We start from the raw sequence: 15,830 nt of genomic DNA on the forward strand, positions 1-15,830 counted from the left end.
TCATCCTCACTAACACTCTGGGTGGTGGGGAATTGGAACTGTGAAGATAGAGAGCTTGTCTTAATAACACAGATACATCAGCTTAACCCTCAAAGCGGTCCAGTATGATGACGTGTGTGTGTGTGCGTGCGTGCGTGCGTGCGTGCGTGCGTGACGGTGAGTGTGCGTCTGGTATAGATATTTACGCTTGTCATCAGTGAGGAAGATATTAAAAAGATGAATAGCTCTCTTTAACTGTTTGGTTGACTCATTGGGAGCTGATCATTTTATGAGCTGGAAGCCAGCCCCTCAAACAACGTTCAATGTTCTCAGTTAACCTCTTTGCATCGTGTGATTAAGCAACAACAGTCCTTGTTCATATTCAAAAACTTGGTATCAGCTGATTCATATCCAACTTTTATTTTCTGTATATTAAATGGATCTCATATCAAAGCAGTCCTTCTTTATTTCAGAAGATGTACCCTCAGTATTTAGGACAGTTATATTCTCGGAAGACTTCAAATAAGCAGTGTCAGTCCATTTTTATTTTAAAGTTGGTAAAGGAATGCTATGTCTTATGCATTGTTAAGGAGGAATCCTGTTACTTTTCCAAGCTACATTTCTGTCTTTCCCCCTTTTTTTTTTACAGATGTGATGGCTCTATTTTCCCAGAGATAGGTATATTTCCTGTGTATAAGAAAAGATTATGTAGATTCCCAATTTGTGTCTGACAAGCACAGGTGTTTTGGACTCAGATTTAGGATTTCAATTCATCATCCAGAACATAATTTTTCTGTTAAGAAATATTACCAGGGAAGGATAAGTCATACCACTTGACAGGGTTGGTTCACACAAATTACAAAGAACATATTTTCTCCCATATAGTCTCAGTATGTTTTGGCCAGTTTTTCTGGCGCCACCAAAATACAGAAGACATTAATCAAATGCCATTGGTGGTGCTCCCAACATTGAAACAATACCTTTTAAATCTACATCTTCCTCTATAAACAATGTCTTGCTTACTCTGAGTAATCCACAGACCACAACGGTTTTTATTGGAACTACTGTCTTCTGAAGAAAGATTTACTATAAAAACAGTTGACAGTATGTTAACAAGTTCATTTGTTCCTGGTAATTCACAATCATAATGTTGTGGCTAAAGATCAGAATGAGGTGAACCACCCTACAGTGTTTTGCTGTTGTATGAATTTCTCAAGGAATTAGTTAGGCATATTGCTTTAACTAAAAAGGGAGCCAGGAAACCATGGGAGAGAGATAAGTGTATGCATGAAGGACCCATAGCTAAAATCAATCATCCAGCTACTGGGGAGCCACTTACTCTTTAGGTTTGGAGGAATTCTCTATCTCTTCATTATGTCCAGGCTTGGGGAGTAACAGATTACATTTAACAGTATTACGTCACAACACAACACAATACAAAATAAGGTAACTGTATTTCCTAACAGTTACTTTAAGAAAATACATAATCAGATTACTGTTACATTTCCAAAAATTGGTGATGACAAGCAGGATTCAAATGTTAGGAAAAAACTGAAGAGAGCATAAAGTGTTTGTTGCAAAAGTTTTATTTAATATCATTTCTTCTTTGTGAACTCTACTCTTCTGTAGATTAATACTTTAGGCTTGATTTGTTTTATGGTTTTCTCTTTCTTTGGTTCACTTGTTTGTTTGTTTGTTTTATTCAGCAGGTGAACCTATATGTACAATTGTGTGTCTGAGCTTAACTGTGTGTATTAAACTAAAACAGAGCGGTTTATGTGAGCTCAGATTTTAATTCTGCCTTTTTAAACTGTAGTATGTGCTCATGTGTTTCATTGTTGGTGTATAAGCTACTGCCTGAATATGCTTATTGAAAGGCAGGTTTTCCTATAAATAAAATCATTATTGAATCAAATATCTTGGTTTCTTATGTCTAAGGACGATTTGTAGATGTCTTTCAAAATGCACTTTAAAAAAACGTAATTATATTTATTTTCTCTTGTATTTATGTTCAATGCATTAAGTATAAACTTTTATTCTACTTTTACATTTCATTTGAACTACTTGTAATATTTCCGTCAAACACATTTATATGTGTAAAGTAAATGTAATCAAATGTTTGTCTTATTATTATTTATTACGTATTATTATTATTATTATTATTATCATTATCATTATTTATTTTATTTGAAGTCATTTGGGTTATTATTTGATATGTATTGCATAAGGTTGTTGTTTATTTGTGTTGTTCTTCTCATTATCGTTTATTTTTTTCTCAATGTAATCAAATTTCCCTTTTGGGATAAATAGTAGTAAAGAGTGTGTTCAGGGAATCAAACTGCAGCACCTTTAAATAAACAAAGACAAGTGAATTTTGGAAATCAAGTTTGCTGTTGGTAATGAAGTCTTAAATATGCTATTGCCTATAATATATACCTGTTTGACCGTCATAAAATTCATCAAGGTTGCTTTAGTTGAATTGAATTGAAATTTAACTCTGACTGAAGATATGTTGTTATGTTGAGATAACTGATGGAATCTGAAGCATGGTACTTAAAACTTAGAATTTAGAGCTTAGAATTCAGAACTTAGAATTATAACAGAGACAATTCTAAGCATCTGGAAGGCTCAGGCTCAGCAGCACATTGATCATATCACACAGATCTCTGAGAAGCAAACAAACTGATACACTGAGAAACAAAATACCTACTGCACTTGCAAATATTACCCTGAAACTTCCTTGATGGAACCTTTACAGGAGGACCCACCTTTTTTGGTGGTAAGTATTACATTTGTGATGAAAAGTGAGACAAATTATGTTTCCTGACAGAGCTCTATAGCTCTGAAATAAGCAGTAGTTGGGAAGGAAACCCATACTCATATCAATGTTAATTAACTGTAGGATTACAAAAGGGTTGGGGTTAGTTAGTTAGTTAGTTAGTTAGTTAGTTAGTTAGTTAGTTAGTTAGTTAGTTAGTTAGTTAGTTAGTTAGTTAGTTAGTTAGTTAGTTAGTTAGTTAGTTAGTTAGTTAGTTAGTTAGTTAGTTAGTTAGTTAGTTAGTTAGTTAGTTAGTTAGTTAACATTTTTTCTTAGTGAAATGGTTAAAAAAAAAAATGCAATGTAATATTTGTTGATTAGTCTGAACTTCAAGTTAATGCTGTTGTTTCTTTTTCCTTATAGATGAATTTGTATTCACCTCATGTGCTTTGGCAACACGAACCACAACATGGTGAAGAGTATTACTGGCTGGATGGAAATGCCGAGCAGATCCACAGACACAACATCCCTCTGTACAACGAGGCTAACTGTTTCATTACCGATGGTAGTGATGAGTACTATCTCCTCCAGACTCCAATGATGCACAGCCAGTCTTTGCCTTACAACCAAAGTAGTGATTTGCTGCATGAAACTGCAGGATGTTTCTATCCTACTGTTGAAAACAACATGCTGGAGTTGCAGAACGAGGCAGAAGCCAACAATCTATTGTGTGAACAGACACATACAAACATGATGGAGGCACTGGAGATGGCAAGGCAAAGCCTGACCAGCGAGAGAGAGGCCTTTCAGAGAGAGTTTTCTCAAATGACTGAGGAGAAAAATGCCTTTCATCTGGAGAAGGAGCAACTTGAAAAAGACAGAGAAGTCTTTGAGAAAGAGATGGCCACGACCAGAGAGACCATCATTAAAGAAATGTCTGACATCCAGAGCATGAGACTTGCTTTCCAGACAGAGAAAGTGAGCATGGAAAAGGAAAGAGAAACCTTTAACAAAGATCTCAGGGAGCAACGCATGAAAAGAAAGGCCTTCAAAACTGAAGATGATGCTATGGCTGATGAAAGGAGGTCCTTCCAGATAGAAAAGGAAGAGATATCAATGATGAGGAAAGCCTACATTCAAGACAAGATAGGCATCCAAAGAATGAGAGATGCTATACAGAAAGAGGACATTGAAAAGGAAAAACAAGCCTTCAAGAAAGAGCTCAAGGAAAAGTGCAGGAGGAGATGGGCCTTTAATGCAGAGAAAAATGCAATGTGTTTGGAAAGGAAGGACTTTAAGAAAGAAAAGAAAGTGATGGCCATGACAAGAGAGGCCTTTTTTCAAGAAAAGTCCGACATCCAGAACATGAGAGTTGATGTCCAGACAGAGAAGGTGAACATGGACAAAGAAAGAGAAACCTTTAACCAAGATCTCAGCGAGCAACGCATACAAAGAGAGGCCTTTAAAGCTGAGGATGATGCTATAGATGATGAAAGGAGGTCTTTCCAAATAGCAAAGGAAGATATAGCCATAATGAGGAAGGCCTACATTCAAGACAAGACACACATCCTAAGAACGAGAGACGCTATGCAGCTGGAGAAAGAGAACATTGAAAGTGAAAGAAAAGCCTTCAAAAATGAACTTAAGGAAAAGTGCAGGAGGAGAAAGGCGTTTAACGCTGAAAAGGACGCCATGTCTGAGCAGAGAAGGGCTTTTGAGATGGAAAAGGAGGAAATGGAAAAGGCAAGAAATGCCTGCGTTCAGAAGAAGGATGACAACAAAAAGGCCACCACATTCAGTGGTGTCATGATGTCAGATCAATCCTCCTTCCGCTTCATCTCCGTCTGGGCCTGCAAGAACGGACAGGGCAACTGCACGTGCTCCCAGAAACATGATGGGAAAGATGCACAAAGCAACCAACTGAGATATTCTCAAGGACACTAAAATTGTGTGCTTATAACTGTGTATGCAATGCTTTCCTGTAACTGTATGTGCTTACTTAAAATTAAATGTTGCTGTGTTTTCTGCAATGACAGTGTAAGAAGGTGTGTTGAGTCTTAAAGATATCAAGAAGTGTGTTTCAGGAGACTAGAGGGAAACTGCAGCAAAAACTTTAAAATTATTTAAATAGAGTCAGTGGAAAATAACCAATCCCTCAAAATGGCATAATTATAATTAATTGTCAGCTGCTAAGCCAAATTCTAAGAATTGCAAAGATTTTTTTAGATAATAAATTGAGGTTCACGGGTTGAGAGCTGCAACATCGCTAAGAAGCATGCAGTCACCCTTTAGAAAGGTAATACATCCTTGGCATTTTGATTTGTGTCTGGGGAGGAATTCATGTTGGCTGCATTGACTTCAACCATACACACACACACACACACACACACACACACACACACACACACACACACACACACACACACACACACACACACACACACACACACACACACACACACACACACACACACACAACACACACAACACACACACACACGCACGCACACACACACACTCACAGAGCTTGTCTGTGTATTTTATGATAAGCCAGCAGTATGAAGCCCAGAAAGGAAACTAGCTTTGACTCCTAGCTCCACTCCCACCTTTCCCAAGGGGCACAGCAGTGTAAGTTATAGCCCCCAGGGACTGTTGGGAAATAGGAAGTTTGGAAAACCGATCAGATTGTGTTCAGTGTTTGCAGTGTGGCTAATGGAGTGAAACACCTGTCGATTCACAATGTATAATACTTGGCCTGGTTCTTCCCTTAAATATCACTTCATGTCACCTTAAAACAATTTAAGAAGCAGTGTCATAACACTCTCTTTTATGTCTATGAATATGTTTTACAATACATTATATTTCATATTGTTTTTAACTGTCATTACCAGAGTTAAAAAATGTGGCATAATAAATACGGGAAGCAGGCTTTTAAGGTTGGGAGAACAGATGCAAGTGTTTTAGAGAGAAAATTGAGAAACCAGCCTTCAAGACATGCAGCATAAACTAAATATGTGCGTAGTGATCATCCAAAGTTATCTCATGGATCCTGTAAGATTGAATACGGCAACTGAGGTAAACAGTAAAATACCGTCACTGCACACATTAATGTAACCAAATGCCACCAAAATAAACTGGCAGAAACATTTATTTGATCATACAATAAAGTAAAATAACATATAATAATATCAAATGAATGAAAGGTCAAAAACCAAGAGTGTCCATTTATCTGCTACAAATAGGCTTATTACAGTAAGTGCTTCAAATAAAGAGCTATAGGTTAGACCCCTAGGAATTCAGCGCAGGGTGCACATAAAGGTCATCTTTAACCTTCTCAAACATAAACACCCTGATGTCAAATATTTTAAAACATCTTTATGCACACACATACACACTGCATTCATTGCATGTGACCTTTGGAGCCCCTTTTCATTAAACTCAGCAAGTGGGAGGGTGGGAGGAGAAAGAAGGAGATCTAATTTGAAGACATGAGAGGAAACAAGGAAGTTGAGAGGGGACCTTTATGTGTGTGTAATTGGTCTGAAGAGGAATTGCCTACATGCACACCACAGGTGGCCACAAGCTCGAGCTAAATGGCTAACCTTATAAAAGTCATTAAGGCCTCTGAGACATGCCATGTCAGAGAGTGTGTGCATATGTGTGTAAATGTGTGTGCATATATATAGTATACATATATATAGAAAGGTGTGTGTGCTGCTCTGGATGTATCTTTGTTAACCACATGTAATAGAGATTATCGGTGAGCGGCAGATCATTCTAGGCACCCATTCAATGATTCATTTAACAAACACTCTCACATTTGATTCAGACTGCCAGAGACATGTCTTGGGGCCAGAATAGAAAATGAATTTCCAATATGACTGGTTCACAAAGCAGATTTACCTATGCGGTGACAGAAAACAAACCAGTCCCTGATCCAATATCTACACTGATCCCATATAAAATTGATCTAATTTAATGAGCAATACTTTTTCCTGGCAAATATATATTTGCAGACGTATAAATTACAGTCTCTGATGGGTTTTTCTTTGTTAAGTATAACCAAGTATAATCCCAACTAAAATCAGGATTGTCTTACTTTGTGAAAGCTGTATTTGTTTTATTTTAAAGGCCAAATATCTCCATCAAATTGTGTCACTACAAGCAACCGCTGAACTCACTTACCTTCTTCTGCAGGACATTAACCTTCCTCTCCTTGACATCAAGCATGTCCTTCATGTCTCTGATCTCTCCTGTCAGCGTGCTCTTCTCATCATTCAGGTCCTGCAGCTGCTTTGTCTTCTTGGTGAGTAGCTGCTCCTTCTCCTCGAGACGCACACGCAGAGCATCTACCTAGAAAAGACAGATAATAAAAGACAAGAATAGATAAGCAGATAAGAAGTCAATCAGAAAAACCAAAAGGTAGCTTGACCTAAATACAATCATACAATCATCTCAAGTGAGCTGCTGAACAACACAAACAAGGTAGACACCAAATCAGACAACCGTAGCATGAAGGAGTGAGTAATATAGCTCAAGATTCTAACCAGACAGGAAGCTGGATAGGGAAGCATACTGTGCTGACTGTAATTGACATGAAATGAACCAAATTGACTGACAGGAGCACAAGAACAAAAACACTTACAAAAATACCAATACCGGGTCAGATTAGGAGGTAGTAAACTTTGACCTAATGTCCATTATATGAACCATTGTTGACTGTGAGAGAGAAGGGGGCTGTCCCATCATTTGTTATTAAGAGCTGTATGATTTGGCCAGTGTTGCTATAGATCAGAGTGCTCCTTCACTTCACACACACATTAAAAATCCTCCTTGTCTGGGAGCAATGACGTGAGTGATATCTGAATTTACACACATACACACACACACACACACACACACACACACACACACACACACACACACACACACACACACACACACACACACACACACACACACACACACACACACACACACACACACACACACACACACACACACACACACACACACACACAGTGCTCCTATGTTGCTCTTCAACACCTGATTACATTCAAAGCACCTTTTGCCATGGCACAATGAGGAGACCCTTTTTAATGTTAGGGTTAGGGTCAAGAGACACACCAATACTGTAAATAACCAGTGAGGAGGGGCTTGTTAACAGTCGTTTTTAAAATATCTGTGAAAACACTTAAAGCACATTGTACTCTCCAGCTCATCTCAACTGTTTCACAGGGCACCAGACATTCACAAAAGGAAAGCGCAGGGGTGGAAAGAAACAATACCTTAAAAAATAGTAGTATTTAATATCAAATCAAAAGAGCACCATCCAGCACGACTAAAGTTTTCATTAAAATGTGTTTGATACAAAATTATCTTGAGATACATGAGTGTGCCTTAACTTGTTATTTTTATGGAAGCTATGAATTGAGTTTACATTGCAGTACTGTAATTTATGTGAATACTTCCACCACTCGTTGGAGTATTTTAGAAACTAAAGAGTACCTAACCACAGTAGAAAAAAAACAATATTGTGCCACTCATAACTACAAAAATGGAAGATAACACAACAGATATACTCAAAATTCAATTGAGAGTCACAACTGTGTTGGGCAAGAGTTAGTTCCTACCTGTGCGTTTGTGTCTATGTGCTTGTGTAAAATGAGAGAGCCATGGCATGGCCGCAGACACACAGAGAGCTCCTCTCAAGCAGTTGCATTAGAAACAGGCCAGGACCCCCAGGTGTAAGATGCTGAAGTATTTATCTCATATTGCTCCCCTGGCAGACAACCAGAGTCTAATACTGAGCCCTGCTCTGTCTTCCCTATTCCACACTGGTGCACACACACACACACACACACACACACACACACACACACACACACACACACACACACACACACACACACACACACACACACACACACACACACACACACACACACACACACACACACACACACACACACACACACACACACACACTATAATGGTGCGACTAATCCTTTATACATACAGTTTGTTAGCACATGCACATCATTCTGTGCTGCACCAATTTACTGCAACATGAGTGTGTGTGTGTGAGTGTGTGTGTGTATGTGTGTGTGTGTGTGTGTGTGTGTGTGTGTGTGTGTGTGTGTGTGTGTGTGTGTGTGTGTGTGTGTGTGTTTGCCACTGTGAGTATGAGACAGAATAATGGAGAAAGAGAAACCCCCTCCTCTCAAACCCCACCTGGCAAGGAGCAATTTAGCAAGAATGTAGCAGAGAGGCCTAACAGGAAATCCCTGCTGTCTCACCTGCACTGGCCCACTAAGCTGTGATAGTACGGTACAGACGCCCTGCTAATACCCTCTTAAAGCACTCACCGCTGCCAGGCACAGTACAACGAAAAACAAGGAGGGCGATGGACAGACGAGGAGGGAGGGATGAAAGGATGGAGTGGAGTTAGGGTGAAAGAAAGGGGAGAAATAAATGAAAGAGTGGAAGGAGATGAGTCGAATTATTAAGAGCACATTAACACCAATGACATGCTGCTGCTGCTGTTCCTCCACCATCAGCAGGTCTGTTAGAGGACATATGGCTTTATCAGTTGGCACACATGCTGAGATGATAGACAGCTAACAAGTCGGGGTTATTAACCTCTCGCTTTTCCTTCAATTTCCTCTCTAATTTTCATTCCTTCTATTCTCGTTCTTCACAATGTTGTCTTCTAACATCTCTCTTTCAACGCTCCAGCCCTGCTCCGAACTCTCCAGGAGGTTTCCTATTGCCATTTAAAGCTGCAGGTCCTGTGGTGAGACAGAGTGATGTGTTGGTGTGAGAAATTCCCTCAAGTCGTCGAGCCAGGTTGTCTTTGGGACGGAACCACGTTTCCCAGCTAGGACTTTGTAAGTTTTCACATGTTATGTGTGTTTCCATCTGAGAGCAATAACACACAAAGCGGAACTCCTACCTCTTCAGGTCAACTGGGGTACTCATTAAGCTTATGCAATTGTACACTGGGGATTGTATACTGTTTTGTTATCATTTGTTATTAGCCGTTTTTTAACTTAAGTTTATGAGAGACAGTGTAAAAAAGTGAAAGATGAGGGAAAGAAGTAGAGAGGCCCACTGATGTCTGCCCTGACCCAGCTCAAATCCAAAAGGGATAATAGAGGTGCATTGAGGCGTTCCCCAGAAAATATTAATTAAACACACATCTTTATCAACACATCTTCTCCCCAAAACTCTACTTAAACTTTCCAGCCCCTCACTCAGCACCACATCATTTTTTTTAAAGGACCCTGATGTGTTTTCACGATCCTGTGGTTGCATAGCAATTAATTATTTGCAATACCTCAGATTTCTTTAAATTAATGGTTATTATCGAATAACTACTTTGAAAGTATTTATTCAAAAGATTTGTACCTGCATTTAAACCCACAACCATGCACACTAATGCATAAAGACACATTCATTAATCTTGACTTCCTGTCTCATGCTAACAATGATAGCCAAATGTGGATTCTGGACACTGGTGAGCAAAGAAAAACAGAGGCTTAAAGAAAACAGCTTCTCTGTTTGTCCTCACCTCCCTTTTCCCTGCCTCAAATTTCATCATAAAAGTTTTTCTGGCAGGAGAATCTGCAAAGGTATCAGGAACAGTGGCGGCACTGGGATGCAATTAGCAACACAGGGACTATATGAGTACACCACTGTCCAAAATGGCAAAACCAGAGACGATGGGGAGAACACAGCGAAGACCATGGGACGCACTGACACTTGCATATTCACACACTGACAGTTGCACTCTCTCACAACCCACTTGGGTGACCAGAAAAACATTTCCAATATGATCTCTTATCTCTTTCTCAAGCAATAAGAATAAGTATTTATGTCACTTCAGCTGACAACACCACCATAAAAGTTGTTAAATCCCAGGAGTGGTCTCATATATGGGATGTCTGAACTCGGGTTAAGTCAGGCTGCTGCGGTGCACTACGCACAGCTGTGTGAGCTATTCACTTCTCTGGCTCTGTGATGTTCAGCGAGCCTGTATAAATACAGGACAGGGTAGCCATTAGACATCATTTATTTAATGGGCATGCTTTGAAATGAATCATCTAAATTTATGAAATAATGTTCGACTAGTTTATGTTTGTCTAAGCATTAATGTGGCCAAGTTTGGATTGTATCGCTTAAAGAAAGATGAATATCTAATTTCAAGATGACGCTAGACCACCAACACACAAACGTCTCCCGTACCAGCTATAATTATTCAAATATCTCTTTTTATTGAAAATGATATATCAAAGTGAAACCAACACACTCTCATATGATGAATAAGTAAGAGAATGAATGTCGACTTCTGGGTTCAAACAGTTATTTGATGTTAGTTTTTATTTCACTCTGGTTTATTTCTTTTCCGTCAAAGATTGGTGGAAGGTGAATAAGAAATCGCCAATCAAGTTTATGATTACATTTACAGTATTAACAGATGGTGTAAAAGCACCTGACTGTGGGGTCTCATACTCCCAGATGTGAGACGAAGCAGTGTGAAATAATCCATAGTTTCCATGTGAGGCAATACAAACTTGCAATAGATGTCAAAAGGGCATTGTTGAAAGTTGTGAGGTTAAACAGCAGAAGAACAAAGAGGGTTTCTTTCATATGAGCGCACATATTTATGTTGGCATATAATGTATGTGTGTGCGCAGACGCACAGCAAAGTTGCAATCTCAAATGAAAAAATGACGCACTTAAAGAGCAACTGTGAACAAAGGCTGAGCTTCTCCAATACCCTGTGCTGATTCACGGTTCTCATATTTTCATTAATACACACATAACACATAAACTGTAAATACAAGCCAACTCTAATACACACACAAAACATTTTCTCTCCATCTGAGCTGCCCGCGCACCAGACATGACGACACCGGAGCTGAGCTATACGGAAATGAGGGACATTTTTCTATCGTTGGTCTTAGGCTGGGTGTCATTTGAGGTGGTTCATCAAAGCTATGGTTAAGGCAACAGTCAGAGAAGTGTCTAATAGTCGGAAAACCTCAGGATAATAGGCGGATGTAAACTGCCTCACAGCAGGGGCTGCGGGGTGGACTTTGGGGCAGTTTTATTGTACAATCCAACATCTGTGAATCAAACCATGGCAACACAGCTGTCTGCCCACAGGCTACAGAGGAAACATGGGAAAGCGCAGATGTACAAAAAAAGACAAGGACACAGACACGCACACTTGGAGAACTCCCAGGATCCACTGACAAAAGGATCTTTGTCAACAGAATGAATGTGTTCTGCCAAAGGATGAAAGTCAAACCTTTCATGCTTTTGTGATCAGACCAGAGGATGGATATATGACACAAAAATTGTAAGGGACTCACGATCACACCAACCCTCACTGCACACATCTGCCTCTTTTACCCTCCATCCATCATTACCTCCTCTAGCAGAAAGGGAAACAACACACACACACACACACACACGCACGCACGCACACACACACACGCACGCACGCACACACACACACACACACACACACACACACACACACACACACACACACACACACACACACACACACATACTGTAAAGCATAACGGAAGAGAAGCTGCGGGCGTTCCCCCTCATTAACACTTCTCCTTCTTTGATTATTTTTCCTGATCATTTCCAGCACCGCATGCCAGTTTCTACATCCTGTTTCCAGGGAATCCATTTCCTGTCAAACCAAACTGAGCAGTCACTCTGGCAAACATTTGCGTACAGTAAGGACCTTAAACCAGTTTGATTTATGTTTGGATTCTTGTCTGTCAATCTGCTCCTCTGTCTAACACACCATAATGATCTTTAATACAAAAAGCACAGGGACAGTAACTTCAAAAAAAGATATATATCATTTATAAAAATTAAACCAAGTGAGAACCAACATGTTTTAATGTTTTACATTGCAACTAATGTAGCCTATTTCTGAGGTTGTGAGGTCATAAGTAAAGCATCTCCAAGAAAACCGAAAAATGTTGCATCTGGCGATTAAAGGGCTACGGTTAGGAAGCCACTTAAAGTTGCTTGAAACTCGTAAGGGAGTATGATTATTGATTCAGTTATTTCTTTTCTATCTATCTTGCCAAACTACAATGCTTCAGCACATTGTTATGAGGGTTTGAATATCCACCCAACTTTGTAGAGATTATAGTCCATTTATATACACCCTATGTGTCATTTCTATACCTTTAAAGCTTAAAGGCAGGACTTAAACCTCACAGTCATTGATTCCTTTCATATAGAAATGTTAGATTAGAGCCAAAAACATGTCACAGTCCCCCAAAAATGTAAGGAAAGAAAGGTTTTGGCTCTTTCTGATTCAAGCATTCTATTGATGAACCTGCTATTAGCAAAGATTGAACTGTAGGTGGTAATGTTGTAGCACTGCACATTTGTGTACGTGTATCTGCATGTGTGTGTGTGAGTGTGTGTGTGTGTGTGTGTGTGTGTGTGTGTGTGTGTGTGTGTGTGTGTGTGTGTGTGTGTGTGTGTGTGTGTGTGTGTGTGTGTGTGTGTGTGTGTGTGTGTGTGTGTGTGTGTGTGCATGTGTCTGTATGAAATTAGAGGTTAAGTGGTCAGAGCAAGGCAGGGTGACCCTGAGGAGAGAGAAGGTCAAAACAAAAAGAAAGGAGAGTATTGTCTTTGGCTGTCTCTATCAGCACCTCACTGCCTACTGGTTAACCAGCTGCTGACTGACAGAGGACCAAGCAAAGTCCTAATTACCATCTGATTTATATGTGTTTTTGTTAAATTTCAAAATGTGCAAAAATAGAAGATGTGGAATAAACCATCCAACAAATGAAATCTACCTTAAATGTGCCCTAACTTAAACCATCATTTAGACTTGTGTGCACAAGAACACATGGGCGGGTTTTGTGCACCTATGCATAATGTGCAGAGACCTGTTGTTTGTTGGCACATTGGTTGTATACATATTTACTTTGTTCCCTGTGTAAACCATCATATATTTCATCCCGGTTCTGACCTCTATAACTCCACTTTATAGCTTTTCCACATGGCCACTGAATAACTATCGGGGGCTTTATCTTGGACGGCGCCATGTTTTTTCTGGGGGGCTCAGCGCTTTGCTACTCGCACTGTATCCCAAACCGCACCACCCCAGGAACCCAGGAGCATGCTCTTGGTTCTGAGAGTGGAGACCACGGTCAGTCAGGTCCAGATGAGGTCATTTTGTAACTGGTCTGCAGGATTTGAATGTGAAGTTGAGAATTAGTGGTCAGCCTAAAACAGGAACGGTTTCCATTTGCTTATGCCAACCAACTGACTGTTGTTTTCATAGTGTTCATGAAGTTCTCACTTAATAATTTGTACATATAATTTTGCTTGCAGTTATGCCAATAGATGAGGGATGAAAATGGATATAGAAGAAGGAGAAGTAGGTGAGAATATGTGGGGGGCAGATGGAGGCAGATACTATGAGGGAAGAGAAAATAAGAATAGAGGGAGAAAAAAGGGAATGAGGCAGAAAGAAAGACCGAGAGTGACAACACAGCAGGGGGAGCGAACAGGGCGGAGTGAAACCTGGTTGAGACCACATCTTTTCCCCGCCTCACTACCGAACCGAACCATTAATCAGCAAAGAGAACAAGGAAAGATCAACACAAATAGTCCAACAGGGACCACAGCATACTGTACTATCGCATCACTCACTGACAAAAGCCCACAGCCTCATACATCCATCAAGCAACTCTATTCTCTCACTTCTAACTTCCTCTTTTCGTTTCAAATATCCTTGATTCTTTCCCTTTCCTGCTCCAGATTTATTCCCTATACATCACTGTCGTTATGGTTGATGTAATCAAGTCATTTTTGAGTCATTTATATAATCTTCTATTCATTACACCTCAACCTCAAAATCAAAACTCAGTGGAGGTCTTCTGGCAAACACATTGCAAACGCCTGTGATGAAAGAGAACCCCAAGATATTTGAGGTCACATCTGAGAAAGTCAAACTGAAATACCACAGTCTGCTCTCTGTAAACACCGACATGTTGCCACATCGCAAAAGCGAACATTAAAGGCGTGATGCTCCAACACTTTTGTTGGCTCTCTGTGAGGAACAAAGTATCACATTATATGTTACTGTGTTATTAATGTGTCTGAATTAGACTTTGATTTAAGCACCTTGAACCCACGTCAGGTCTGGTTTTCCCCTGTGTGGGTAAGCGGCCACCTGCAAATTTGCCTCAAGAAACAAACGTATAAATCAAAGCATATCACCCTTAAGGAAATGAAATATTTACTAATATCTGCCAAAGACGCTAAATACAAGATGATTTGTTTTATCAATAAATGTGAAGTAATAACTTAGAAATAACAGGTCACATACGACAATGCCAATACATTATTACTGCTGCTTGGACATGTTTGTCAGTATTTCCAAATGAAACTCTGCAATCCCTTTTAACAAGTAAGCCACAGCCTAAAGAGTCTATATCTTTTTTTTACTGAAACTAGGGAGAAGGATCAATAACAGATATAGTAGTAGGAGCTGAAACAAAGGTCAAACAACCATCCTGACAGCAGCTTTCAAGTTCACAAATACAAATTCTGTGTTACTGAAAACTAATATTCCTTAGTGATCACAAAGTGGAGGAGCTAATGGGGATGGACTTGCTCTCCCTCTGTTGTTTCCTGCAGCTCTAAAATAAAAAACACACTCAAATAAAATAATTATTCATTGCTATAATGACAATAACCATTTTGTGCATTTATTATCATAAATAATTAGTGAGCAAGATATATAGTTACAGTCTCAGAATGAATAGGGCGTGTCCTTTAGACAAAGTGACGGAGACCTTTCGCGTCTTTTTCCGATTGTATTGCATCAGTGGGAAAACTGCTGTATCATAACAGAACAGAGCCACCCATCTTAAAAGTCAGATTTGGCCTCATTTAGTTTAACATTTATATTGACAACTACTGTATGTTCTGAAAGTCAAATGTGGAGGGTGTAGTGAGAGGCGTGCATCGTCTGTGTCTGTTTAAGGGTGTGTTTATGTCTTTTTAATTATTGTTTTATTTGTTATCAGTT

The 15,830-nt window shown here is 39.5% G+C and overlaps 1 protein-coding gene across 2 annotated transcripts in view; it reads right to left on the reverse strand.

Moving 5' to 3' along the window:
- LOC134865409 (ERC protein 2-like) overlaps nt 1–15,830 on the reverse strand; it is a 145,515-nt gene that overhangs the window by 106,063 nt on the left and 23,622 nt on the right. For both annotated transcript variants that reach the window (XM_063885025.1, XM_063884941.1), the window contains exon 7: nt 6,923–7,090. In XM_063885025.1, the coding sequence (XP_063741095.1) occupies nt 6,923–7,090 (168 nt within the window). The remainder of the gene's footprint in view (nt 1–6,922; nt 7,091–15,830) is intronic.

Source organism: Eleginops maclovinus, chromosome 1, assembly GCF_036324505.1.
Source record: "Eleginops maclovinus isolate JMC-PN-2008 ecotype Puerto Natales chromosome 1, JC_Emac_rtc_rv5, whole genome shotgun sequence".
Taxonomy (NCBI): Eukaryota; Metazoa; Chordata; class Actinopteri; order Perciformes; family Eleginopidae; genus Eleginops; species Eleginops maclovinus.